The sequence below is a fragment of the Leopardus geoffroyi genome, chromosome E2 (genome assembly GCF_018350155.1).
Source record: "Leopardus geoffroyi isolate Oge1 chromosome E2, O.geoffroyi_Oge1_pat1.0, whole genome shotgun sequence".
Taxonomy (NCBI): domain Eukaryota; kingdom Metazoa; phylum Chordata; class Mammalia; order Carnivora; family Felidae; genus Leopardus; species Leopardus geoffroyi.
The window spans coordinates 44,707,001-44,734,785 of NC_059335.1; the positions used below are offsets into that span (position 1 = coordinate 44,707,001).

At 40.0% G+C, this 27,785-nt stretch overlaps 2 protein-coding genes and 1 non-coding gene across 9 annotated transcripts in view; 1 reads left to right on the forward strand and 2 right to left on the reverse strand.

Moving 5' to 3' along the window:
- Positions 1-27,785, forward strand: part of NIP7 (nucleolar pre-rRNA processing protein NIP7) — a 62,711-nt gene that overhangs the window by 10,677 nt on the left and 24,249 nt on the right. The window contains exon 5 of one of the 5 annotated variants that reach the window (XM_045443323.1): positions 25,565-25,733. The exons of 3 other annotated variants lie outside the window; for them this stretch is intronic. In XM_045443323.1, the coding sequence (XP_045299279.1) occupies positions 25,565-25,702 (138 nt within the window). In that variant the 3' untranslated portion in view covers positions 25,703-25,733. Of the gene's footprint in view, positions 1-11,897; positions 12,429-25,564; positions 25,734-27,785 lie in introns of those variants that run through there. One more of the 5 variants, XM_045443325.1, reaches the window with a different exon arrangement.
- On the reverse strand, positions 820-26,566 carry TERF2 (telomeric repeat binding factor 2). 3 transcript variants are annotated; one of them, XM_045443316.1, is made up of 10 exons: positions 26,161-26,566; positions 25,962-26,057; positions 25,176-25,306; positions 14,863-14,949; positions 13,657-13,803; positions 11,594-11,700; positions 9,871-10,263; positions 5,200-5,285; positions 2,681-2,721; positions 820-2,162 (listed from the first exon to the last, which is right to left on the reverse strand). In XM_045443316.1, exons 1-10 carry the CDS (start codon positions 26,537-26,539, stop codon positions 2,004-2,006), a joined length of 1,626 nt encoding a protein of 541 aa, XP_045299272.1. In that variant the 5' UTR covers positions 26,540-26,566; the 3' UTR covers positions 820-2,003. The 3 variants fall into 3 exon arrangements, with proteins under 3 accessions (XP_045299272.1, XP_045299271.1, XP_045299273.1); XM_045443315.1 differs by having other exon boundaries at positions 2,681-2,724; XM_045443317.1 differs by lacking the exon at positions 14,863-14,949 and having other exon boundaries at positions 2,681-2,724.
- On the reverse strand, positions 23,990-24,062 carry TRNAK-UUU. The gene has a single exon. It is a non-coding gene; the product is annotated as a tRNA-Lys (tRNA).

Sequence of the window (27,785 nt, forward strand, 5' to 3'; positions counted from 1 at the left end):
ACCAAGTATTGCGTCAGAATTCAGTGCATTGACTCCAAGTGGTAATATCTTAAGTGTCACAAAGCTAATAGGCAAAGAGCAGACTTCACAATAGTGTTCAGGTCTAGCGAAGGCTACGTGACATCACCGTACCCTTCAGGCACAGTGGTTTGCAGCAGTCTTGCTAAGGTGAAGGTGCGAGAGATTGGGATCACTTCTCAGTGCACGGTGGCACAGGCACCCCCACCCACATCCTGTCACGGCTATAGTCCCAACACTACCCATGTCATGAGCAGTGACTTAAATTCAGCAAAAGAAATCATCAGTTCACAGTACATTTCATAGTTCAATGGAAGCTGTAGGCATAGTTTTATGTGTGTACCCATTTCAATAATACTATCATAAAAACACCTCTGAAGTTACATTAAAAAGTGTTAATGGACTTACGCATTTCTCAGTTTGAGAAACACTGATAAGGATACTCTGCTTCCCTGAATATATCCCACATCTCCTTCTACCTAGAGAGCAGAGTCTAATAATGTGAGAGTGGAGGAGAGAAAAGCTTCTGGATCCTAACCCTGTTTAGGGGAACCAGATCAATGGGGATTTGAGTCTCACCTTTTCACTGTAGCTTTATTTGGGATTAACTGATAGGAAAACAGGATACTAAATTCCAAAACATGTAAATATATAAAAAAGCTCTATAAAGTTTCTAACTTGTAGGTACAGGATGAATTTTAAAACTGTAGCATTTCTTTACAACTTGCCTTTCACTCAAATGTGAGAAAGGGGGAATTTTGTCCCAAAATATGTTATATGAAGAAATGGACAAATTAAAAGGAAGTTTCCACATCTCTGTTGGATATGGCTTTCAAGGATTAAAACACCCAATACAAGCTGACATCAGCTTCTTAACACAGTCAACATGGTTCAGCAAAGATTGTTCAACATGGTGCTACCTCCATCTGCTCATACGTGCTGTGCTAGAATTAAATAGCTACTTAACATTTGAGAGAAGCAAGACTTTAATGAAGAGTGCTACAAGTTATGGACAATAATTAGTTCTCATATCTTAAAAAAAGATTACAGAAAACACTTTACTGATTTTTTTTTTTTTTTTTTTTTTTTTTTTTGCCAAAAAGACAGTCTTTAAGGATGTCCGAGAGAGACAGCAAGCACAACAAGGTACAAAAGGAGAAGGGAATGTTGAGTTTCAGAGCAAGACACTAACACAGCACAATTAGGGAATCAGGCGGAAGCAACCATTTCACAAAGAATGTAATTAGGCATTTATATTCAGTCAAGATTTTTTTAAGCTTTAAAAGTCCAGCATAGGGAAGAGACTTGGGCAGGGGGACTGGGGTAAAGGGCTAAGCTTATCTACAATCACCATTTTACCAAAAAACACACTGGTTCAACCACAGGAGAGGTGGAGGTTAAACCTGCCTGCCTAGCCCAGCAAATACTGGGAGCAAATGCCAAGGCTGTCAGGTCTAGATGTTGATGTTACAACTGGCTAAAGAGTTTTTAAAGAGACACTGATTCCACCAGGACTGGTCTCTCATCAGCCTGGGTTCATGACAGATGAAGGTCCTTTGCATTTGCATCAGAAGGCCAAAGCTTTACCTGGAACAAGTTCACTCCAAATAATGCTCACGTTGCTGGTTTTAACAGGTCAGTCATGAGTGGCTCCTAACAGACTCCACCATTTCCTAGGAGAAGGTTCTACTGATTACCAGGGATTTAAATTCAAGCAAACCACTAAAGAAGGGAAATACTAATGATATTCTGGCACTGTACAAGCTATGTGCCTGTCATCTCTGCCAAGGACATGGGGTGGACTTGGCTTTGTTTCTCAGCTCCATGATCTTCAACAGCAATGAAGTAGAACTGGTACCTCCCCCATGTTGGAGGAGGATGCCCAAAATTCTCATCCCAGCCCAGCTTCTGAAAGAAAAACAGACTATCAGGGGCTATTATTAGGAACCATGCTCCTGTGAATTCTGTGGAAATGAAAGCCTGTTTCAGTTCATGCCAAGTTTTTTCATGGTCCGCCAGCGATCCTTAATCATCACAGCTGTTCGGTTAACAAATGGATAATTTTTGGAAATGGCAGCCCAGTTTCCTTCTCCATATTTCTGCACTCCAGCCTTGACCCACTCGCTTTCTTCTACAGTCCACTTCTGCAAAAGAAAACCAAAATATTTATCACAACCTGTCTCTCCACTTACTCACATTTTCCTACAATGAAGAGGTAAACTCACGAATTGTAGGACAATAATCTGAACCCAAAAGAAGGGTTTATGTTTTTAAAACATGATATAGATAAGCTAACACTGTGGATTTAGACATTTAATAATTTTCCGTGTCCTGCCATTTCATTGTCAACTAATAATCACTTCTGCATTAAAAACTTCAAACGTATGTTGTTCATAGTCAGGAAAATGTATCAGAGGTTTCTGTCCTCCTAGGTTTTTCTTCCAGAGAATTTCTTCCTTTAACTTACTTTGGATTATCTGGAATAATCCTGGATTATTTGGAAAATTGAAAGACCTTCTTCCAGATGCATGGAAACATCCTATGTCCTATGCATGTTCCAGGTGCATGGAAATACACCGTATGCCGTGAGGTGTGCGTACTTATTTTACCTTTGTTCTATCCACACGACCAGAAAAGGTCAGAAAATGTCATTTTAAATTACCTGCTTTCTTGTTATACTGGTTGCACTCTCTTCATCTGGTGCTGCTGGAAAACATTAAAAGTAGATTCATTTCAGAGTTCACCTTTCTCTTGTGAACAAACCACGAGAAAAAGACATCAAATGTTCTTAAAAGGAAAACTTAATTGGAATTTCCCAACATTGAGAGAAGAAAGGCTGTCACTAAATGGTAATTTTTTGTCCTTTGTTTACAAGATAACAGTCATTTCAGCCAATGAGAATCTCTACAGAGCAAATAGTTTACAGACAGACATTCAATAAAGACGTTCAATTAAGGTTAATGATGGATTTCAGGCTTTTTAGTAAAACCTACATGACTTTTAAAATTACTGAGTGACTGTGTTAAAACTCTAATATATGCACATATACAAGTGACCCTTAAAGAATGTGGGGGATTAGGAGCCCAACCCACAATCTAGTCAAAAATCTACACTGACTCCCCAAAAACTTAATAGCCTACTGTTGACCAGAAGCATTACCAATAACATAAACAGTCAATTAACACATATTTTGTATGTTATATGTAATATATTCTATACTCTTACAGTAAGCTGGAGAAAAGGTTAAGAAAGTAAGAAATAGGGGCGCCTGGGTGGCACAGTCGGTTACGCGTCCGACTTCAGCCAGGTCACGATCTCGCGGTCCGTGAGTTCGAGCCCCGCCTCAGGCTCTGGGCTGATGGCTCAGAGCCTAGAGCCTGTTTCCGATTCTGTGTCTCCCTCTCTCTCTGCCTCTCCCCCGCTCATGCTCTGTCTCTCTCTGTCCCAAAAATAAATAAACATTGAAAAAAAAGAAAAAAGAAATAAAATCCTAAGAAAAATACATTTACAGTATTATACTGTATTTATTTTTTAAAAATGCATGTCAGTGGACCCGTGCAGTTCAAACCTGTGTTCAAGTGAAGTGTATTATAATGTTGTGTGTGTAATTTCTGCTTTACAACCCCTTGCTAACCACTGCTTTGAAATAACACAATTTTACTGTCGTATGCCAGAATTTTCAAATCCCTGATCATTTTATGTACGTCAAGTGTGGTTCAAGATCTTAACAAGAACAGGATGGTAAGCCTTAAACAAGAACAGGATAGTAATTATTGTTCCCCACTCAGAGAGACCATGTGAGATCTGCTCAAGTTCCACATTCTCACCATAAGGAAAGACATCAGGCCTCAAAAAAATGCACAAAGATAATTTTTCGAAAGGCCAGAGGGCTATAGGAGGGTATACTAGTATAAAAGACATGCCGTTGCAAGCCAACAAAAGCCATTAAAAAGCTGCAAGAAAAGGCAAAATCGCACACAGGTGAAACTTGCTAGAGGTCTGCTGCAGCAGATGCTACTGTCCCAGCAGTGCTTCCTACAGCAGTGGTGGTGGTTCAGGAAAAGGGATATTTACAGACAGAGTCAGGTTATTTATTTTTAAATCGTGGAAGTACTTCATACTGTAGTGGAAGCAGATTTTAAAGCTGATAAATGTGGACTGCACTGGAAGTAGATGTTTTCTGGAACTTTTAGATCCTGTTGTTTTTAAATATTTTATGCTACTTTTATTGATTTTCTGTTACTTCCATTTCCTGTGTCATCTTGATCTTGCCAACTATGATTGTGACAATTAAGGTACTTTTTAAGGATAAAATTGGGATTGGCAGGTTTACTGTTGTTGCTGTGTTACCAAAGTCTTTAGAATCTCCAAGATTATGTTTTAGTACTTAAGATATTTCCATTAGAATGCAAAGTATGTGGTGGGACATATTCTGATGCAAATGCTACAAGTTTTAATATTAATTATGGAAAAGTAAAGTTTCTTATTCTGGAAAAAAATAAACTGGTAAGAGATTTCTTTTACTTAAACAAGAAATGCAGGGGATGGCCACTTCTACCTTTAATTAAAAGACTTTAGGAAGAACATCAGCTAGAATTAAATATAGGATTTATTAAAACAAAACCATGGGGTGCCCGGCTGGCTCAGTCGGTGGAGCATGCTACTGTTGTTGATCTTAGGGCTGTGAGTTCAAGCCCTGAGAACTTGGGTGTGAAGCCTACTAAAAAAAATTTTTTTTTAATTAAAAATTCTGTTTAGGGGCGCCTGGGTGGCTCAGTCGGTTAAGTGGCCGACTTCGGCTCAGGTCATGATCTTGCGGTCCGTGAGTTCGAGCCCCGCGTCGGGCTCTGTGCTGACAGCTCAGAGCCTGGAGCCTGCTTCCGATTCTGTGTCTCCCTCTCTCTGACCCTCCCCATTCATGCTCTGTCTCTCTCTGTCTCAAAAATAAATAAAAGTTAAAAAAAAACTTAAAAAAAAAAATTCTGTTTAAAGTGCTGCTTTGACAGTCTCCATCGTTTAATGGGAAAGGACATAAAACTGACTCCTCGTGAATCACAATGGGGAACTTACTAGACTTATACTAGTTTGGAGACAAGCAGTTTCTGGAACATTAATGTGATAGTAACAGGCATCTATACTTCAGCTACTGTCAAGGAGACCAAGGAGAATGTCCTAGCTTACCCTGAACTTGAAACAGTTCATCCTCTTCCACCCATGTCTCTTTTTCTTCAACCCCATTAGAGCTGTTCCATTTGCCTTTGGGTACTCTGAGGGGAGATCAACAAGAGGACAAGATGTAAAACAGATTCATCAGGGTCATCCCATATTTTACCCTCGGCTCTCTCATGGCCTGTACTCCTCCCTGTTCTGTGACCACAGTGGAGATCCATTTACAATTCCCAAAGTCCTGACCTGGCCAGGCATCTCCATGTCATTGTCCCGCAGGCTGCAGGATCATCCCTCAAACTCAGCAATGAATGAATACACCACTGTCCCCCTCAAAATCTGTTCATTTTCCTGTTCTTGGTTGGTTGGTTGGTTGGTTTGGATTCTCATTTTAAAGGTCTCACTCAGCATTCTTCTAACCCAGAACATGCAAACTGCTCCCAGTTCTTCAAAGACATGCTCCATGTTCAAAGACATGCCCTGGTCCTATCTCTGAACTGCATTCTTTTCCCTCTCCATTCCCCTTGTCCAAGCACTGGTACCTTTCACCAGTAGCACTAGTCTCTTAACTGGAGTCTCTGTCCTCAGCCCCTTCCCCTTCCAAAACCACCTGAACATCAGTCTGAAATTACCTCATCTCTGTTCCATGATGGCTTCTCCCTGCCTCCACATTGAAGCCTGTATGGGTGAATGAAGATCCTCCAGTCTGGCTCCAGACAATTTCTTGCTACCAAAGCCTCCTCTCTCCACCCACATCAGCACAAACAGCAGCCATGCCTTCTGCTCTTTTCCTTCTATAAGCTCTGTTCTTTACTCTCTACACTTCCCTCTGCTTGGGATTCCCTTCCCTGCGAAGTAAAATTCTACCCATTTTTTAAGGCCATCATTCCCAATGAAGCTTACCCTAAGTCCTGGCCCCCAATACACACAAAAAGCCTCCACTCCTCTGCCCTTGTGGTTGTGCTTCCACTTTATTAAACAGCCAGTTCACAGTATACCCCTTAATCATAAGCACCTTGAAGGCAAGCTCTGTATCTTCATTTGTCTACCTCAAACATCTAGCACAGTAACACATAATCTAACAGGAGCTGGAGAAGTAAATGCTAGAGTAGTAACAGGATTATCAAAGAGCTGCAAATAAATTAAACCACTGAAGATCAGAGTGTAAGCAAGTAAGAATCCTTCCTGTAAAAGTGAAATGTTAAGTACCTGAGTGTAATCAAAAAAAGTCCCAAAGCTAAAGAAATAATCCCAAACTTGAATTATTGAATAAATGAAAATTGTAGTCAGTCTTTTCTATTCCACTTTAACTATGTTTACCTGATTAATAATAAATGGCCCTCGGAACATAACACAGCACAAATCTGATCTCAGAATTGTAACATCTTTTACAAAGCAAACATGTAAAGTATCTGATTTTAATTTTGAAGAATTTATATAGATCAAATGACTTATAAAACTTGACCAAGAGAGTACAGAGACAAACCTCTGCCTCCTTCCCCAACTGTGAATGGAAATTTATTTTTAACACTGGCTAGGTATTTTGCAAATGAGTAATGAAAGCTGTTCACTTAAGAAGTACACAGACTTGGAAAAAATTCCTTGAGTTCCAGGAGTTTTCTATGAAATTGCCTACATGGCTGAGACAAATGGTAAACTATCTACTTTACTTTATTTTTAAGCTGGGTCATATCCCCAAAAATATCATTTCTGAGAATAATTTGCTTGAGACAAAGTGAAAAAAATTACATGATGTTTTTCCTTTTCAGGATATTAACTGTGTTAATTACTGTTTATAAATAAAAGTCAGGATTACAGCTTTAGTTTTCTGCCTGCTTATCCCCATGCTGGGATAAAACTGATTTTAACCTCTGGGACTGTCATTTTCACCCATGTGTCTGTTCACTCTGCCTGCAGACAATCTGCACAGACCACTATGGTAACCTCTTGCTCCTCCTTTGAACGCAACACTTATTCTGGGTACACACGTTTGGTTTTGCCTAACTTCTGTTGTGGAAGGGGCTGAAATCTGGATCCTCATCTCACTGTGAGGTGGCTGTGCAGTCCTAGGCAAGTCACGTCACTTCCTGGTCCTTAAGCTCCTGTTGGTAAAGTTAGAACTTGATGAGCAGTGAATGGGCTAGAGGGGTCTGGTCTAGAGGGGTCGGCAAACTACAGCCTCTGGCTGCTGGTTTTTGTACAATCCTTGAGCTAAGAATGGTTTTTACATTTTCAACGGGTTGTAACAAAACAAAACCAAAAATAAGCAATAGAGACACAAGTGGCCAGGAAGCCTAAAATGTTAACCCTTTGCTGGCCTTTTATGTAAGTTTTGGGTAGGACCCTTTAAATTGCAAGAAACCAAGAATTATTATTTTATTTGGTTAACAAATAGCTAATAAGCATTTGCCCTGTGCCAAGTGCCATTGGACATATAAAAATCTACTAGTTGTGACCCTGCCCTCCAGATGATATACCCTAATCCTGCCTTCAATTCCACCAGCCCAGCTTCCTCCAGATCCTGACTACTCATTCAGTAGCAGTCTCCAGCCACCTATCTGATCTCTTTGCCTCAGTGCCTATTCAGAAGCCATCAGTGGTAGTTCATCAGGGCCTCAGATTAGCTGTAGTAGAATTATCTGGGGTATAGTTAGAAAAGCAGATTACAGATCCTGCCCCTTCTAATTCAGTACTCAGGATCCTGGGATTATCTATTTTATTAAACATCCCACAGGTCACTGTGATAGGAAGCCCAGCTTAAGAACCTCTGACTGATAGAATACAAAAAGAATTCAAGACCTAGCCCATCTACCCATCCACACATTTCTTCCCTTCATCCTCTCTGTGCATTATATTCTTTTGCCATACAGAATACATGATGTTTTCTGGAGCATACTAGGCTTTCTCATGACTATACAAGAGATCCCTGCTGTTAGAACCCCCACCCCACAATATGCTTGATGACCTCTTATTCATCCTTCAAGGTCAGCTCAACATTTGCTCCTCTGCAAGGCTTGTTCCACCCACAACTTTGCTGAGCAGACTGAGCTCTTCTTCCCTGGAGCTCCCAGGTACCTCACAAGCAAATCCTTTAGCCAGGCTTTTACTGTAAAGGACCAGAGAGTACCTTCAGATTTGCAGGCCTTACTGTCTGTGTTGCAATTATTCAACTCAGTGTAGCATCAAGAGCAGCCACAAACAATACGTATGTGATGTTTGTGGCTGAATTCCAGAAGTGGGTGCCAGACATATTTGGCCCAGGAGCTGTAGTTTGCCAACCTCTGCTTTAGAATACCCTTCAAACTTCATGCACTTGACACATGAGAGAGGTAAACAGGTCTAAATCTTCACGAATCTTCCCATTTATAAAACCACTGTAATCATGCATTCTCTACAGTTTCCTCATCTGTTCATAGCAGTAATATCTATGCTTTACAGGACTGCTGCAAGGAATAAAGGAGATCATGTATCAAATGAGAATAAAAGTGTGTTGAGCTCCATTTGCTTGCCCAGCCAATGACTCACTCACTTCCAAATGTAGGTAATGGTATGTATTGTGCAGATTTGTGCCTGAGTATTAATCATTTAGATGCCACAGCCTCTCTGGGCACCTAGCACATGCATGTCAGAGCAGTGGTAGAGATGGCAATGACCTTGGGTGACCAGTGAGATGATCACTTAAAGCAGGGTTGCCAGGGGAGATTCATGGAAGAAGCAGAATTTTAAGAAGCATCTTGGTGTAGGTGGTGTATGGGCCATTGACTTTTTGAGTCAAGACTGATGAGGGTTAAAAATCCCAAAGCCCAACTTTGCCACTTTTCAGCTTTGTGATTTTGGGCAAATTAATAACTTTTCTAAACCTTTGTCATCTAAAAGTGGGGCTAACATATCACTTACAGAGTGAGGATTCTAGAGATTCAGTAAAATAATATGTGAAAAGTGCTTGGCCCATGGAAAGTACTTCATCAATATCAGCTTCTCTTCCCTTTGAAGGAGGGATGGGATTCTCACAAGCAATAATGGAGGAATGAAAACCCAACTGTGGGGAATGAGAGGAAGCAAGAAGAGTACAGCAGTAGAAACAAAGAGAGTATGTTCCAGACAGAACAAGCAAACCAGTTTGCTTAGAGGAAGGATCCACAAGAGAGCACAAAGGGTAGCAAAACTTAAAAGCCAGCCCATGACAGGGAGCAAAATATAAGCATTCTAACCACTGCCCCACAGAGCCTAGCAGAATGTGAGAGATTAGGAGATATTTACTGAGTTTGCCAAGTCTTAAATACTCATAGAAGGTGCAAAACTATAAATATTCATAAATCTTTTTTAAGGATCAAAGTCTAAAGTGGCCTAACTCAAACAAATTTCTTTTAACAAGGAAGACTGATACTTAGTAGTCAAGGCACTCAGAAGTTTGCTAAAAATGAAAGCAGCAATGAGTAGGAGGCTCTGAAACCCTTCCATCCTAACTCACGCCTAGTGCAATGCCTCGAAGCCCACGGGTGGGGCTTCAGAACTGGCAGGGATGGCTATGTCGTCACTCCCCACTCCCAAGTCACATTCTAGCAGTCTGAGCAAGCCTTGGTGGTGAATAACTTAGCTGAAAGTTACTTCATTCATGGAAGCAATACCAGGCCCAACCAGGACCACCAACCAGCCCCAAAACTGCCACAAAGAACGTCTTCATACTTGGGATTCTTCTCCCCAGGGAGGGGTTGGTTGATAACAGTGGGCTTGGATGGTGATGCCGGGACGACCTCCTGGGAGGAGTCGAGGCCTGTGCTCGGCTCAGTACTCTGGCTGTCCTCCTCCAAAACCAATCTGCTTATTGTCATGCGCTTGTTCTTGGGCTGCAGTTCAGAGCCACCCTCACCCTCAGTAGGGGCTGAACTTTCATTTTCATCTTTTCTTGGTCTCTTGTTTTTGAGGGCTGGTGATGGCAGAGACGCTTGATTAGGAAGTACCAGATCTTTCTGGTCCAGTTTTGAGAAGGCTGCCTCAGAATCTTGTGCACTGGACAGAGTCTTGAAAGCTGCTTTCAGGGTCATAATTCCAATGGTGGTTGGAGTACTCCGTAACTGCCTACACATGAAGCAGATATACAAAGATCAGTCTCACCATTCCTGATGCTCATCCAAACAGCCACAACTTTTCCAAAGTGTGAAGCTTCAAATTAGAGGACTCCTCAAGTTGAGGACACTTCATTTGGAAAAAAAAAAAAAGTTGCTCAAAACAACCTTTAATTATAAAGCTTCCATTTATAAGCATAAATAGAGGCTTTATATGATATAGAAGTTGAACTCTGGAGTTTAAACTCCCAAGTAAGAGAACCTTAAAGGACTAGGGCCAATGACACTCCTCTTCCAAGAGACCTCCTTAGCCAGCATGCTAATCCCTTTAGTCTGCATGAACTATAGCAACTCCGTCAGAACTGTGTATAGTGCCGAATAGCTACGAGTCTGTCTGGGCAACCAAATGACAATTCAGCAATCTCACCTTGAAGTCTAAACTCTTCTTCCAGCTCTCCAGTTCAACCCTCATGTGAAAGAAGGAAAAGACTGGTCTCCATTCTGCCCCCTTTCTCCTACAGTACACTTATAAATGGGATTTTGAGAATTGTCAGAGTTAGAAGTGTGCCAGTCTTGGAACAATGAGAAACTGCCTTTTCATAATAAAGTTAAGTTCAACTATGATTTGGAATAACTGGTATAATTAAATTAAAAACTGTTAGGAGAGGGCAAACTGGCACCCTACAAGCCAAACCCAGCTGACAGATATGTCTTGTTGCCTAACCTATGCAAGTTTTGTTTTCTTTAAATTGGACTAACTGCCTCCCCAAACTGGGAAAGGTCAAAAAACAAAACAAAAACAAAACTGGATGTCTCACATAAAAATCTGAAGTTTGGGCATCCTTGGACATTTCCACATTGCAACAATCACACGAAGCTGAAAAGCATGCCCTCTCTGGTTCACACTCACATGCTCTGAAATGCATTATCCTGTACTCACTCCTGTACATTTTCTACTGGGCCCCCAAAGGCATCTAAACCTGTAACCCCTGCTTTAACAACTTGTCTTGGGAATCTGATTCACAAGTCTGAACAGTGCATTAAGAGATCAGGTATCCACAAGGACGTAATGAGTGAATAAGGACAAGGCAAGGACAGGACAACAGAGAAGGAAAGAACCTTTGAGGAACAACCAGTCAGGAACTTCTGTCAGGGATATGACATCGCATCTTCAATATTCTCATTTTCCCGAGGTGTGCTCTGTAACTCCCACACTGCCTTGTATAAGTCACCAAATAACATGTCAGTACTAGGAGAAACTAACTGATTTTACTCTAAGGAGACTGCTTCCAACAGACTACCCTTATGTTTCGCCCAAGATCGCAAAAGGGCATCCCTCTCACCTTGCAGGTTCTCTGAGTGGCTTCTGCACAGGCTCTGGTGCTGGCTGTTTATCTTCCTTCACTGTACCTGAGGCGACAGTCTCAGATTTCAAAGCTTTTTTGGCCATCTGGGAAAAGAAGGATGTCATCAGGAAGAGGAAGTCACAGAATTTCATTAAATCTCTTCTTTCACGAATGTACACACTCAACATGCAAACATGTTCACTTATAAATCCACTCAAGGCACAAACTAGAGGAGGACATAAAAAGGGAAAGAATTCACAAGAACTATTTCAAATGTCTTGCTTTTTCCTTTCCTCAAAAGATGGCTCACATTTTCTATACTAAAGGAGAACTCAATTTGAGTGGTGCTGACCATCTTGACACTGCAAGAATTCAACCTTTTGGACAACAAACAAGTATGTGATTTGACTCTACTTCCGCTTCCATTCTTCCAATCTCATCTCTAATCTAGTTTCTGAATGCCAAATATACTTTTGGGGTCATGGACAAAAGTCAAACTTTTTTTTCCAAACTTGGGGTAACTAATGCTTATATTAATATCTTTTACTTTGTGTATAAATTTTTTTATAAAACATATTTCACAAATATGTTTTTCCTATTAACTCTGAAAATCCTTACTTGTACCACATAAAGCCCTGAGTGGGCCAATCCTGCTCTAACTCCCAACTGCCCATTTGTCTCCCTCTGATTGAAGTTTTATACATTTCCAATTAGTCTAGTATCATTCTGTTTCGGATATGCATATCTGTAACAAGTGGTGTCTTAAGAACTGAGAGTTCTAAGGGTGTCTGGCTGGCTCAGTCAGTAGAGCGTGTGACTCTTGATCTCAGGGTCACGAGTTCAAACCCCATGTTGGGCGTGGAGCCTACTTAAAAAAAAAAAGAGGGGACAGTGCCTGGATGGCTCAATCATCTGAGCGTTTGACTCTTGATTTCGGCACAGGTCATGATTTCATGGTCCTGGGATCACACAGGCTTTGCGCTGGGCATGGAGCCTGCTTGGGATTCTCTCTCTCTCCCTCTGCCCCTCCCCCACTTGCACATGCTGTCTCTTTAAAAAAAAAAAAAAAGAGAAAAAGAAAAAAAAAGAACAAAGTTTTGTCCCCCGCCCCCCCCCAACAGTAGAAGGTTATTTTTCCAGTTATTTGGAATACAAAATAAAGGACCCCAGGCCAGGCTCAAGTATCCTGACACTTGCTCCCTGAATATTCCAAACTATCTGCTTTACAGATAATTTCACATCTGCCAAATGACTACTAGGACACCTAACACTAGTCTAATATGGGCCTGGCAGATCTACTGTTATGAGCTAAGATATTTTCTTTCTTTCTTTCTTTTCAAGATTTTACTTTTAACTAATTTCTACACTCAACATGGGGCTCGAACTCACAGCCCCAAGATCAAGAGTCATGTGCTCTATTGACTGAATCAGCCAGCCTCCCTGAGCTAAGATATTCTCAGATGTTGGTGATTTAAAACCAAAATCAAACCAAAACAAAACCCTCTCACTCAGTTTTCCAATATCCCAGGCCACCCTATAGGACACACTAGGTTCTTATTCTTCCACATGCTGTCCTGAGCCTCACTGCTGCCATTCTTTATGCTGATCACTTTGATCCAATTAAAGAACGTCTTCATTTAGTTTATGCCTTATCATACTTCTCATCACACCTTTCTTTTCCAGTTATTCCTTCCTCCTCTTAACAACCCTATTATACTGTATCTACCAAACCACTCTTGCTCCCGAACTGAACTCAGATTTCATCTCCTTTGGGAACCACCACTCATTTCAAGTGTTCCCCTACTTTAACCACAACAGATTAATCACATGTAGGAGGTATAAATGGAAGGTGAAGGAAACCAGGTACGTTCCATGTACCTCTGTCAGAATCTCCGCTTCTGTATATTTAAGGCATTTAATTAAGGAAGACAGTGCATATAAATCAAAAGTCTTTTACACACATTTACTCTTTTCACTTCTAAAAAGAGCTGTCCTTTTCTAATTGCCTGCACATCCTCAAGGCCACATCACAGTTATGGGAAGAGAAGGTCAAGCCCCACCGTGAGGAGGTAGGGCTCTGCGTCATCCAGGTGACTCTCCAGGAAGCGCAGCATCTTCTGCTGGAAGGTCTCATAGGAAAAGTTCTGGATAACAGGGTGGGCCAAGTTCTTCTCACGGATAATGTTCAGGAGATCATTTCTCAGCTTCTACACAAAGGACCAATATTTGCAACATAAGAAAGGAGAACTCTAGTAAAAATTCAGTGATGGTGAGTTGAGACAACACTATCGACTTTCAAATGCTGTCAATGGCCATCAGTGTTCATATATAGGAAGGGGAGCCTACCACAAAGAACAGGGCAATAAATTATGGATCAGCCATAATGGGTTAGTATGTAGCTATAAAAAAAATATGAAGAACTTAGGATCTAAAGTACCTTTACACATTTACACAAAGATTTTTAAACTTAAGGAAAAAAAGGATGAAGAAGCTCCTTACGTGCTAATATAGAATGACCTTCAAGATATATTGAGTGAAAGAAGCAATTTACAAAATGCTCAAATTAGTGTGTAGAATATGCTCACAGGTATATATGGGAAGAGCAGGAAGAATGGATATATGTATGTATCTCTGTATACACACACATAGGCTTGTTTGCTTGCATATGCATAGACTAGACTATCTCTGAAAGGATAAAAGAAAAAAACAAAACACTGGTTGTCTATGAGGAGATGAATGAGGTTGGCTAAGTCAAGAGATAAGAGAATTTTCACTAAGCTCTTTTGTTGTACTTTCTGAATTTTATTATATACATGTATTACCTTTTCAAAAACTAAAATTTAGATTTACAAAGGAAAGAAAAAAAAAAAGAGCAGGGCACCAACAGAGCTTTTGACACCAGAAAATAGAGGAGTTAAGTCCTCACCAAGGCTGGTTCTCAAGTCTGCAGAATCAGCATTTATGTAAATAAAGTTAGGAGCGTTACCTGAAGTTGATAGCTTAATACCTGGTGCTGATCACTTAAATAAAGTTCTGCCACAAACCAGACAGAAATGGGCAAGAAAATAATTTAGGTAAATTTGTACAATACAAAATAAATTTTGAAAAGTCAATCTCACAATGTTTTTATCCCGTATATAAAAGACAACATGCTAAGGATGCCAAATATTTAAATTACATTCCTGACAAAGAACCCTTTCCCTGTTTCCCCACAAAAAACAATGAGATGGATTTAAGTCAGGGAAGCAAAAGTATATCAAATTTACCTGAGTTGTGGGGTCCTTGGACATATGTTTTTTCAAAATTTTTGAAGCCTTTTCAAATTCTTTGTTTTTGATACAAATAATGACAGCCTACAAAAGGGGAAAAAAACCTTTTTTTTTTAACTGTTGTAATAATGACAGGAGTAATCAGAAAATCAGGTACTAAAATAAACTACTAAAAAGTAAAAGTGAGCCTTATTTACCCAAGAAATTTTTCACAATCTATCAAATTCCTGTACTTAAAAACTAACAGTCACTGCTCAGGCATTATGAACAACTGTAAGCACTCTTCTTTCATTGTGTAGGGTAGTAGATTTTCAACATTACACTGGATTTTTAAAAAATAGCTGATAAAGCAAAATCTGATCCTCTGGATTACAGACCATTTACCCAAATTGAATAGGGCCTCCCAAGGAAAAGCAAAATGGACAGGAGTCATTCCAGGTCCCCAGAACAATTGGATCTGTTCTTTTTGGACGCAAAGCTTTGATATAATGATGGGGACAGAGTGGGGATGATAGACTGTTGGGGGGGAAAAAGCCATTTGCTGACCATAGGGTTCGGCTCTCCATTCAGGAAAGGCCTGAGGCCATTTCTGTAGGAGAACCAACACAGCCTCTCACTACCGTAAAACCCCAGCTGGCAACTCCAGTTAAAAGTGTACAGGAAATTATTGAGATGAACAAATCCAATGCATCCACATGTAACACACAAAAGGGGCAAAATTCCCGGCAGAATGAAAAAGTCTCATCAGCTACAGAGAAAAAGAAGAGTCCTTTCGTAAAGAAACCCCAAGAAAAGATATGCAGAGGTAAAATGACAGTGATCAAAAATTTTTAGGCATTTTTTTTTTTAGATTTTATTTTTTAAGTAATCTTTACACCCAATGTGGGGCTCAAATTCACAACCCCGAGATCAAAAGTCACATGCTCCACTGACTGAGCCAGCCAGGCACCCCAAGGGATATTTTAAAAATATATGTGTACATTTTTTTTTTTTAATTAGAAAAGCCAGGGGAAAGTTGGGAGCATTTGGAGTTATCTTACAGAATAAAGTAGCTACTCTAAATCCTGTGTCAAAGAGAGGTAGAAGAAACATATCACACACACACACACACACACACACACACACACACACACACACACACACGGTAAGGAAAACTCGTCCATAGATATTTTCAATCTTCATTTCAGAGAAAAACTGAAGGAGATACAGATGAAGAGAAGGAGGAATAGCAAGGGGATTTCAGTATTAATCTCTGGTGATTCTGTCCTCAGCATACAAAGGAAACTGTATACATATACATATACTATATACATACAAATTCAAATGCTCTTGAATAGCAGGCACAACCATATTTAAATTCTTGCTGCCCAAGGAAGGTACAAAGTAGGTCTTTTCATTTTAGTCATGACCACATTTGCTTTTACATCATTTTCCGCAGAATAACTATACTTATACTGAACTTTCTTGAAGAATTCAAAGGTTTTACTTTGTATAAAATCATTTAGATCCTATCATGTTTTTAAATTTTATTTAACATGCATACGGTAAAATGAACTTTTTGGGGGGTGTAGTGTTCTTAATTTAAAAACACCTACTGAATCCTGTAACGACCACAGAGGACACAAAAACCATGGATCCAAAAACCTCCCTTGTGCTACTTTTCTAGTCACCCCTCCCCATCCCTGACCCCTGGCAACCAATGATCTTCTCAGTTTCATCTTTTCAAGAATGTCATAAATGGGTCGGGGGTGGGCTAGATGGGTGATGGGTATTAAAATGGGCACTTGTGGGGCGCCTGGGTGGCACAGTCGGTTGAGCGTCCGACTTCAGCCAGGTCACGATCTCGCGGTCCGTGAGTTCGAGCCCCGCGTCAGGCTCTGGGCTGATGGCTCAGAGCCTGGAGCCTGTTTCCGATTCTGTGTCTCCCTCTCTCTCTGCCCCTCCCCCGTTCATGCTCTGTCTCTCTCTGTCCCCCCAAAAATAAATAAACGTTGAAAAAAAAAATTTTTTTAAATAAAAAAATAAAAAAATAAAATGGGCACTTGTGATGAGCACTGGATGTTGTATGTAAGTGATGAATCAATGAATTCTACTGAAACCAATATTGTCTGGTATGTTAACTAAAATTTAATTAAAAAAAAAAGGTCATATAAATCGACTCATACAGTATGTGGCACTTATTTTTTAGAGGCTGTAGCCCTGAGACTGGCTTCTTTCCCTCTGTATAAATGCCTTTGAGATCCATCTATGTTGTTATAACATCTATATAGTTTTTTTCTTTCTTATGGCTGAGTAGTATTCCATTGTATGAATTTATTGTAGTCCTCCCTCCCCTTTCTTCTACATACTTACCTATGATAAGGTCTAATCTATAAATTAGGCACAGTAAGAGATTAACAACAATAAATGAGAACTGTAACAATATACTATAGCAAAAGTTATGTGAATGTGGTCTCTAAAAATATCTTATTGTACTGTATTCACCCTTCTTGTGATGTGAAATGGTAAGATGCCTATGTGAGGACATGAAATGAGGTGAATGATGTAAGTATCAAGACTTAGCCGTAGGCTACTACTGGCCTTCTGCCTTTTGACTATGTCAGGAGGATCATCTGCTTCCCAACCACAGTTGCCTGTGGGTAACGGAACTGCAGAAAGTGAAACTATGGATGCGGGTAGGGTGGGGGTGGGGGGGGGCTACTGTACTACATTTTGTTTATCCATTCACCCGCTGAAGGATATTTGGGTTGTCTGCAAATTTTGGTGATTATGAATAGATGCTAAAACCTTCATGTACAAGTTTTGGGGTAAACATAACATTTCTCTAAAGTAAATAACAAGTGGGATTGCTGGGTCATACAGAAAATGTATGTTTAACTTTATATGAGAAATGGCTAAACTGTTTTCCTGAGTGGGTATACCATTCTGCACTCCCGTTGGCAACGTGTGAGAGTTCCAGTTGCTCCACATCATTAGTGTATTTTTTGAAGTTGAGCTATTCTAATAGTATGTCCTGTATTCACTGATTTTAATTGGTATTTCTCTATTGACTAAATGATGTTGAACATCTTTTCATGTGTTTATGTGCCATTTGTACATTCTCTTTGAGGAGACTTTTGCCCATTTTTTAAATGGTGCTTTTTTTTTTTTTTTTTTTTTTTTTGAGGCTTCTTTATATATTTTGAACACAAGTCCTTTGTCAGATAGTGATTTGTAAATATTCCAGTCTATGGCTTGTCTTCATTCTCTTAAGTGTTTTGCTCGGAAAAAAAGTTTTAAATTCTTGTTAAGTCCAATTTACCAGTATTTCCTCTTATCAAAATTTCCTCTTAGCCCTGTGTCGGGCTCTGCACTTACAGCACAGAGCCTGCTTGGGATTTTCTCTTATTCTCTCTCTCTACCCCTCCCCCACTTGCACGGGTGCTCTCTCAAAATAAAGTTAAAAAAAATTTTTTTTTTAATGTTTATTTATTTTGAGAGACAGAGAGAGACAGAGTGCGAATAGGGGAGGGGCAGAGAGAGAGTGAGACACAAGAATCCCAAGCAGGCTCCAGGCTCCGAGCTGTCAGCAAAGAGCCCAACATGGGGCTCGAACCCACGAACCATGAGATTATGACCTGAGCTGAAGTCAGACACTTAACCAGCTGAGCCACCCAGGTGCCCCGAAATAAATATAGTTTAAAAAAAATTCCTCTTATGTATCATGCTCAGTGTCATAGCTAAGAATTTTTGTCTGAGTCCAGGACATAAAGATTTTCTTTCACGTTCTCCTCTTTTACAGCTTTACATTTTGCATTTATTTTAATTTTTTTATTTTGAGAGAGAGAGTGTATGCACATGAGTGGGGGAGAGGGGTGGAGGTTGAGAGTGAGAGAATCTTAAATAGGCTCTGCGCTCAGCACAGCTGGGCTCAATCCCAGGACCTGGGGATCCTGACCTGAGCTGAAATCAAGAGTTGGTTGCTCAACTGACTGAACTACCCAGGCACCTACATTTTACATTTAGATTATTTTGAATTAATTTTTGTAAGTTTTAGGTCAAGGTTCACTTTTTGCATATGGACATCCAGCTGTTTCATATCATTTGTTGAAGACTATCCTTTTCCGTTGAATACCTTTTCCATTGCATTTCTTTCAAATTTTTGTCAAAAATCAAGGTCATATTTGTGTAGGCCTATTTCTGGACTCTTGTTCCATTAACCTATGTTTATAGTCCTGAGCGGCTTTATAGTAAGTCTTAAAATTGTGTAGTGAGTCCTCCACTTTGTTCTTCTTTTACAAAATTGTTTTGGTTATTTAGTACTATAGTCATTGGGGTCTTCATTCCATTGCCTGGAGAGAACTGACCTCTTAACTATATTGTCTTCCAGTCCATGAACGTGGTGTGCCTTTCCATGTATTAGGTCTTGATTTCTCTCATTAGCATTTTGTGTTTTTCCACATAAAGATCCTACCCATGTTTTACTAGACATATACTTAAGTATTTATTTTTCTTCTTTTTGGGAGCTATTATAAGTGGCACTGTTTTGATAATTTCAAGTCATTCACTGCTAATATATACTGGACATATGAATAATTTTTGTATGTTGATTTTATATCCTCCAATCTTGCTATACTTACTTATAGACTTTTTAGTATATTGTATGGGATTTTCCATATAGACAGTCATACCATCTGCAAATAGGGACAGTTTTTTTCCTTCCTTTCCAGTCTGTTGTCTTTTATTTCTTTTTCTTGACTTACTGCACTGGCTAGGTCTTCCAGTATAACATGGAATGGAAACAGTGAGAATGGACATCCTTGCCTTGTTTTGGATTATAAGCACAAAGCATTCTATCCTCCACTATCTAGGATGATGTTAGCTATAGGTTTTCCGTAGATGTCTTTTATCAGGTTGAGAAAGTTCTATTCCTAGTTTGCTGAGTGTTCTTATCAGGAACTAATGAATTTTGTTAAATGCCTTTTCTGCATCAATTGAAAGATCATATGTTTTATTCTTCTTTAGACTAATAGAGTGGAGTACACTGATTGATTTTCAAGTTTCAAACCAGCCTTGCATTCCTGGGGTTTAGTTTCCCCACTGTGCTATACACTGCATCTGCATCCACAGCAAGCAGCAGGATAGACAGTAAAGAAGCAGTGGAATTTGCTCTGCATTCTAGGGATTACAGCTCCACTGCTAAAAGAGAAAGGGTTCTCTTCCTTCAGTTTTAGGTGCCAGGCCTGCTGCCAGTGTCATCACTGGGCCACTGCTGCCACCAGTGCAGTATTGCCTGGGTGCTGGGGCAGGAGAGAAGGGAGAAAAAAAAGCCTGGGATTTTTCCCACCCTCCCTGACCCTCAGGAGATCTCTTTCTTGCTCCTCAGGCCAGAGAAAGCCTTTCTTGGAGTTCTTTCTCTTCCCACCTAGAGTGCACTTCTAGGTTTCAGGAGCCTTCAAGTCCAGGCTACGTGGTAACAGAGAAGGAAAAAGTGGTCAACTACTCATCACCAGTTGGTGGACCTTCAAATTCTCGTCTTCTTCCCCACCTGCTTACTATCATTTACATTTTTGAATTGTCAGGTAGGTGCTCCACACAATCTGTCCAGGACTTAGACTTGCATTACGTAAGACAGAAGAGAATATGGTTACTCTGTCTTTTCCAGAATTAGAACCAGGTCCTACTATATTTACTTTGTAAAATAAGAAAGGAAATGTGAATGCTTTCAAAATCTAAATTAAAAGTCTGCCTCCAACATTTGTGCTATGAGCTTATCTTTTAAATCTATTTTTAATTTCCTGGAAAGTTTTTTGTTTGTTTGTTTTAAAGAAATGAACTCTTGCTTTTTCACTTGAAAATTTTCAGAAAGCAGTATAATTTCTTTGCTTATGTATATATCTCTAAGGTTCTTAGGGTGTAAGCAATAGCAATGGTCTCTGGCTAACTTAAATAAAAAGGAAATTCCAAGCACAGATTTTCAATAGAGGCAAGATGAGTTTATATTGGGCAACAGCGGGGGGCGGGGAGGGGGCAGTAAATCGCAGAAGGCACATAGAAAGAGAAAACCAAAACTCACAGAAGGTAAGAAAGGCTAAAGAAAAAAACTCAGAAAGAAACCAGGCTGTTGTGGGAAACAGGAATACTCAAAAAGCTCTGACAAAGCTTTTTATTTCAAAAATTAAGGTACTTAAAGAGTGTGTTTTATGCACCCAGCCCCCCCCAAATTGGGTAAGGCCTCAAAAGAAAAAGTGCTGTTACCAAAGGTGCAGGGGAGAATGATACACAGCAAAAAGCAACAAATAAATGCTTTCCCAATAATACCATATGTGTTACTCTCTGCTGTTCTCCACAGAAACCTGAGGAATCTTTCAGTTATGAAGAGAAAACCAATTTAGCCTCAATACCATTAACAGCTTACAGAAGCAGTTCTCAAACTTTTTAGTCTCAAGATTCCTTTATACGTTTTTTTGTTTTAATCTTTATTTATTTTGAGAGAGAGACAGAGTGTGAGCAGGGGAGGAGCCAAGAGAGAGGGAGACAGAATCCGAAGCAGACTCCAGGCCCTGAGCTGTCATCACAGAGCCTGATGCAGGGCTTGAACTCACAAACCGTGAGATCATGGCCTGAGCCAAAGTCGGACATTTAACCGACTGAGCCACCCAGGCGCCCCAGGATTCCTTTATACTTTTAAATGTTAATGAGGACCCCACAGAACTTCTGTTTTTGTGGGTTATAGAAATATATTAGAAATATATTACAAATATAAAACAAAAATTGTAAATATTTATTAATTCATTAAAAACAACAAACTCATTGCAGGTTAATATAAATATCTTTATGAAAAATTACTCTATTTTCTAAGATAAAAGTCTAATGAGAAAGCTGGCCTTGTTTTACATTTTGGCAAATCTCCTTAATATCTGGCTTAATAGAAGAAAGTTGGATTCTCATATCTGCTTCTGCATTCATATTGATGTGATGTGTTGTTTTGGTTAAAACATACTAAAAAACTCCATCCTCACATAGATATGAAGTTGGAAAAGGGAGGAGTATTTTTAACAGACCTTTGAGAAAATTGTGGATATTCTTCTTTGATTCTACACCAAACTTGGGCAAGTGAACTTTTCATCATCTGTTACATTAAAATCTGTTAGTCTATCTTGCATTTTAAATGGATCTTTTACCCATGAATGATTTTATAATATATTGCATTGGCCATTTGGAAAATATTTATTTACTGAATTATGTAGATCTTCCAAATGTTGACACATTCATTAAAAATACCTTGAAAATAACCGATATTAATAATCACCATCAATCTTATCAGAAAAATCTAAGAATTGGGAAACTGTCAGGCACATCAATACCAGTTTTCCAGAATTTTAATTTTTACTTGAAAGCGTCAGTTTTTATCAATGGCAACAAATACTATCAGTGTTTTCTCTGAAGTGACAAATTCCCTTTGCTCTTTTACAAGAAAATGACTGCCAAATGCCCACACCTAAACAGCCAAAATGTGTCAGTTCTTTTCAGTTAAAAAAAAGAAAGGTGTTCGTTCCATTAAAAAAGTGCTAGATCAGCATGCAACTCAAACAGTCACACAAGTGATTTCCTGAAGCCAACCATCAAGTTTTGGTATATGGCAGAAATGCTTCGAGCAAACTTCCTACTTTGTCACACAAAATACTGAAAAGATCTTTGCTCAAGGGTCTAGATTTAATAAAATTAATAGTTTTACTGCTTTATCAGTGATCTTCTAAATTGAAACTGGCTTTTATTTGTTATTTAAACTGCAAGAATGTGGCAATGAAGACTCCAACGGCTACTCTACATGTTACCACCACCTTAGTCATGCCAAGATACCAGCAATTTTACCCATCACTGCTTTTACACCATTAGTGCAGTCAATGCACAGAAAGTCAACTAATGTTTTGGCATTGTTTATGAAAATAGTTTTTTGATTCCTGAAGGGGTACCAAAGACCTGTAGAAATGCCTACATCATACAATGAAAAGTTCTAACTTAACAAATAACTTATTTGATAAACTTGAACAAAAATTTAATAGACATTTAAATGAATGTTGTAAAACTTTACAAAAAGCTGAAAATGCATCAAAAAGCTTCAATGAGCCTAGGTACTCCATGGCATTTTCCCAAAGATGACCATTAACAGATTCTAGGAATCTAAATGAAAAATTTTTAATAAGAAATTAGGAGGCAAGTGATACAGTATCACTGAATAAGAGTTCAAGGTAATTGTGGCAGCCAGCCTCTAAAATGCCCTGCAGTGATCCCCACACCCTGCACAGTCCCATTACACACTAATCCATAGTTGGTCTGGTCTGTGTGACCAACAGCATATGGCACAAGTGATGATACTTGTGAAATTAGGTTATAAAAGACTGCAGCTTTTGTCTTGGGCTCTTGTTCTCCTGGATCACTTGCTCTAAAGGAAGCAAGCCATCACACCGTAAACAGCCCTGCAGAGAGGTGAGGAGCCGAAGTCTCTACCTAACAACCAGCAAGGAAGTGAGTCCTGCTAACAACCAACCACGTGAGTGAGCATGAGAATAGATCCTTCAACCTCAGATGAGTCTTGAGATGATTGCAATCCTAGCAGACAGCCTGACTATAATCTCATGAGAGACCTCAAGCCAAAAGCACTCAGCTGAACCACTATCAGATTCCTGACTCTTGGAAAATGAGAGATCATATTAACTGTTTTAAGCTGCTAAATTTTGCGGTATTTGGTCCACAGCAATAACAGTTTAATACAGTGAGTATAACAAGAAATCTGGTACCTGATGGAAAATGGAAAAGAACAAGGTCAACATAAGAGTATGGTTGACAGTTTTAAGGTCATTTGCATTTCGCTAATAGACTTTAACTAAGGAAGCCCCCAAATGTGATCTATAAACTTAAAAAATAATAATAATAAAACAACAAATATGCAGATGAAACCCACAAATACTCTTCCAGAAGAAGGGATAGAAATAAATCTATGTAGCTCTTGTGTTTTAAAGGAATTGCACTTCTGAATCTGCTACCTAACTTAACAGGAATTACATGAATTATTTTGAACTGGTACCATTTCTTCCTTTTTTTTTTTTTTTTTTTTAAAGATTTTATTTTTAAGTAATCTCTATACCCAACATGGGGCTTGAACTCACAACCCTGAGATCAAAAGTCTCATGCTCTACTGACTGAGCCAGCCAGGCACGCAACGGTGTACCATTTCTTCCCATTCAAAAGATCTTTAGCTATTCTGAAAGTAGGCATAGATTTCTCCTCCTTTGCTAGTATCTCTTCTCTGACATTGTCCCTCCATCACAAACTTGACTTACCTATACTAAAAATCTATTCTTAGAATTATTCCTCTTTGGAATTTGGATTCTCTGAGCATTCTCTCCAAAACCAAAAGTAGCTCCTTAATTGAATAAATATCTGTACCTCACACACACTAGTTGTCTTTTTTAACAGGGTACCTAAGTACCCAGCACACAGCCAAAGGACAGAAAGTCTTCCTTGCTTAAGCAAAGTTTTATCTCCACACCGCTACCTGAGATCCTATGTTTTAAGGATCCTTTTCTTTTCTTAACAGTTTCCTTACTTTCCACCACCAAGGCAATGCTCAGCTGTTAATTCTTCACTCCCCACCTCCACATCTGCTTCCAACCCCCCCCGCCCCCCGCAGCCTTGGTTTTTTTCTGACTGGTTTCCACTGCCTGTTGTGTTTTAAGTAAGTTCTACTATCTGAAGCTAGCTGAGCCATGACACACACACTCAAATTCCTGGATACCCCAATAGCTTTTTTCTTGTTAAGAACACTGGCTATGCCAGCCTTCTACCATTACTGGTTTTCTAACTGGCTGATTATCCCAGCACCTTTGATTCTGTTTGTTCAAAGGCAATGTTCCTCTTCAAAGTCAGTCCCACATTTCTCAAGGCCCCAGTTATCCTCTTTGGTTTATTATAAACAAGGATGACCAAATCCTAGGCCTGTTACTTCTAGCCCTTTCACGATGCTCCTGAATGGTGTAATAACCTCCAAAATGTCAGTCTTCAATGCCAACCCATTTCCTTTGTATTGCCTCTTCTGCCAAGGCCACAAGGAAAGCAACCAAAATTACAAAAGCAGCGTACCTGCCATTAACACTTTCCAAGCCTGACCTGGGAAGGGGTCACCTGAAGAGATTTAACATCTGTGTGTGTCTACATTTCAATATGTTCACTTGCTCTCTCCATTGTCACACAGAAAAGATAAGCATTGGTATGCTCAAAGACATCTGATTTTTGTCAAAAGAAAAAAAGAAATAAATACAGAGCCTTACAGCTTCCTTGACCAGTTTTCTACTGGATTCCACCACTGCCTCTGTCAGTGTAAATTCCGTTTTAATCATCTCCAGCACATTGATAGCTGATTCCAGTGGTGTGAGCTCAGCCTCCATATCAAAGGAACAGTCTAGGACAAAGAGCACAGTTTTCGCTTTAAGAGATTTTATAAGAAGCAGAAACAACATGTCCAAAATACATGTTTATCTGAAAAGACACATGTAAATATGGTAACATTTGCATTTAACTTGCTAACAGATTGGCTACAAGCTTACAAACATATTAAGAGTTCAAATTCAAGCCAATGAATTTCAAGTGACTATTTTTTAATTTTCAAGATAGGTAAAAATTTATTTTTTAACCCATGTATTTGCATCTCAAATTTCAGGGTACACACATCCTCCTCAGATACAAGCGACCAGAAACTGGAGACAGTTTTGCTAACAGCTCTCAAGTTCAATTAAAAAAAAAAAAAAGTGCTTATACTCTGGAAAACATTCTACCGGGAAAAATTTGGCCATCTTAACATAACTCATTAGATCGCAGCAAAGTTGGGGCAAGCAAGAAACAGGTGGGAGGAAATAAAAAATAGAAAAGCAGACAAGAGAATCTTAACCGGAGAAAACTAGACCCAGGGAAGAGACTCATTTTAGAAGGAAAAAGACCACTGTGATCGAGACATAGTAGTGCACCTTCACCCCGAATCCTTCAGTTCTGGACATAAGTTGGAAAACAACAACGTAACCCTAAATTAGTAAGCCCTGAGAACACAAAAATTGCCATACCTAAATTTTCCCCTTCTTCGATGCGCGACAGGCACTGCATAACCCGCAGCAGCCGAGAAACGGTATGCTCCTTCCCCAAGGGCCTGACAAGCAGAGCTAGGAAAGAAGACATCGTTGGCTCGGCGACCCCCAGCCCCGACACCCGGGCCCCACAAATCCCCTTCCCCGGCCAGCCTCCTTCCCTAGGTTCGGCCCTCACCCTGCATGATGTCCCGGATCTGCCTGAAGTCCCCGTACCGGCTACCCCGAAAGGCCCGCAGCGCCTCGTGGAAGTAGAACTTGAGCACCCAGCGGTTGACCGCCTCCTCCAGCCGTGCCTCCCCCGCGCCCCGCTCCGCGGCGCCCCCCAGCCCCGGCTCCTGGCGCCCCCGCCGAGCGCGCCCGCTGCTGCGGGACGCCCGCCGGCCTGCCGCCCGCCCGCTGCCGTCGCTGCTCCCGCCTCCTCCCGCCATCGCGTCCGATCGCCGCGCGCCCTCCCCGCCTTCCCGGCCGGGCCGCTTCTTCGACTGTGACGCCTCCGGGTCACGCACAACGCCCGGGCCGGAAGCGGGGCTTGCCGTCCCGGCTCCCGCGGCCATGACAAGGACTGCGTTCCTAGCCGCCCGCGGGCTTCTGGGAGGGAAAAGACTATGGATCGCTAACTCCCTCTCGGACCCCGTAGTTCCCAGTATGCAGGCCGCAATGACTGATGGGGCTTGGAGTCCAAGCCGTCCAGGAGGGTAAACCAACGCAGTTTGCGGTCAAGTATCAACTTTGCTCCTAAATGATGGAATACTATAAGATACTGGGACTGCGTATAAGATACTGAAAGATAAATATGTGCAGCTTATTTAGCACTTAAAATTGTGAAACGTAGCACACATTATGGAAATTTTATTAAATAGATTTACATTTTTTAACAATTTAAAGCAAAGGCCGGTGTAAACCCAATCGAGGTCAAGAATATGACCGGCATCCCAGAAACCTCTCGACATATAAGACATAATTTTTCTTAATTACAAAAATAGTACCTGCTGTGGAACAATTAAAAAAAAAAATAAGCAAAAGGATTAACATTTAAATCACCCATAATCTCACAGGCAAGAATAAACTGACGTGCAGTTTAGGTTTATAGCCTATGTCCAATGTCTTTTGCATACCTTGTGTGTGTGTGTGTGTGTGTGTGTGTGTGTGTGTGTGTGTATTTACTAAAAATGGCATTATACTATATATATTTTATATAACCTTCATTTTTCATTTAATGCATAATCAACATCTTTCCATGCCATTACATTTTTTTCCCCTACAGCATCTTTAGCAGCTACTAATCTTTAGCATTCTAATATATGGGTGAACCAAAGTTTTCTTTATTTAAGCCCCTACTGTAAGATGTTTAGGAAATTTCAAAATTTTCTAATTTTAGACAGTTTCAATATTAGAAACATACTTTTAACAGTATAGTTGCACAAATTTATAATTATTTCATTAAGATCATGTCCTTAAAGTAGAATTAGTGAGTTGAAGGATACACAGTAGAACACATATCCAAATATTTCACTTAATACTCTTTGACAGTTCCCTTTTGTTTTTGAACAAGTTGCAGATGCCTTAACTTTACATTTAAAGCCTGAAGAGATTGCCTATTTGCCAACCTCATTTTGAGCTCACGTTTGTAAAACTTCTTTTTATTTTTTTAAATGTTTGTTTACTTTTGGGAGAGAGAGAGAGAGACACAGTGTGAGAGGGGAAGAGGCAGAGAGAGAGGGAGACACAGAATCTGAAGCAGACTCCAGGCTCCGAACTGTCAGCACAGAGCCTGACGTGGGACTTGAACCCACGAACCAC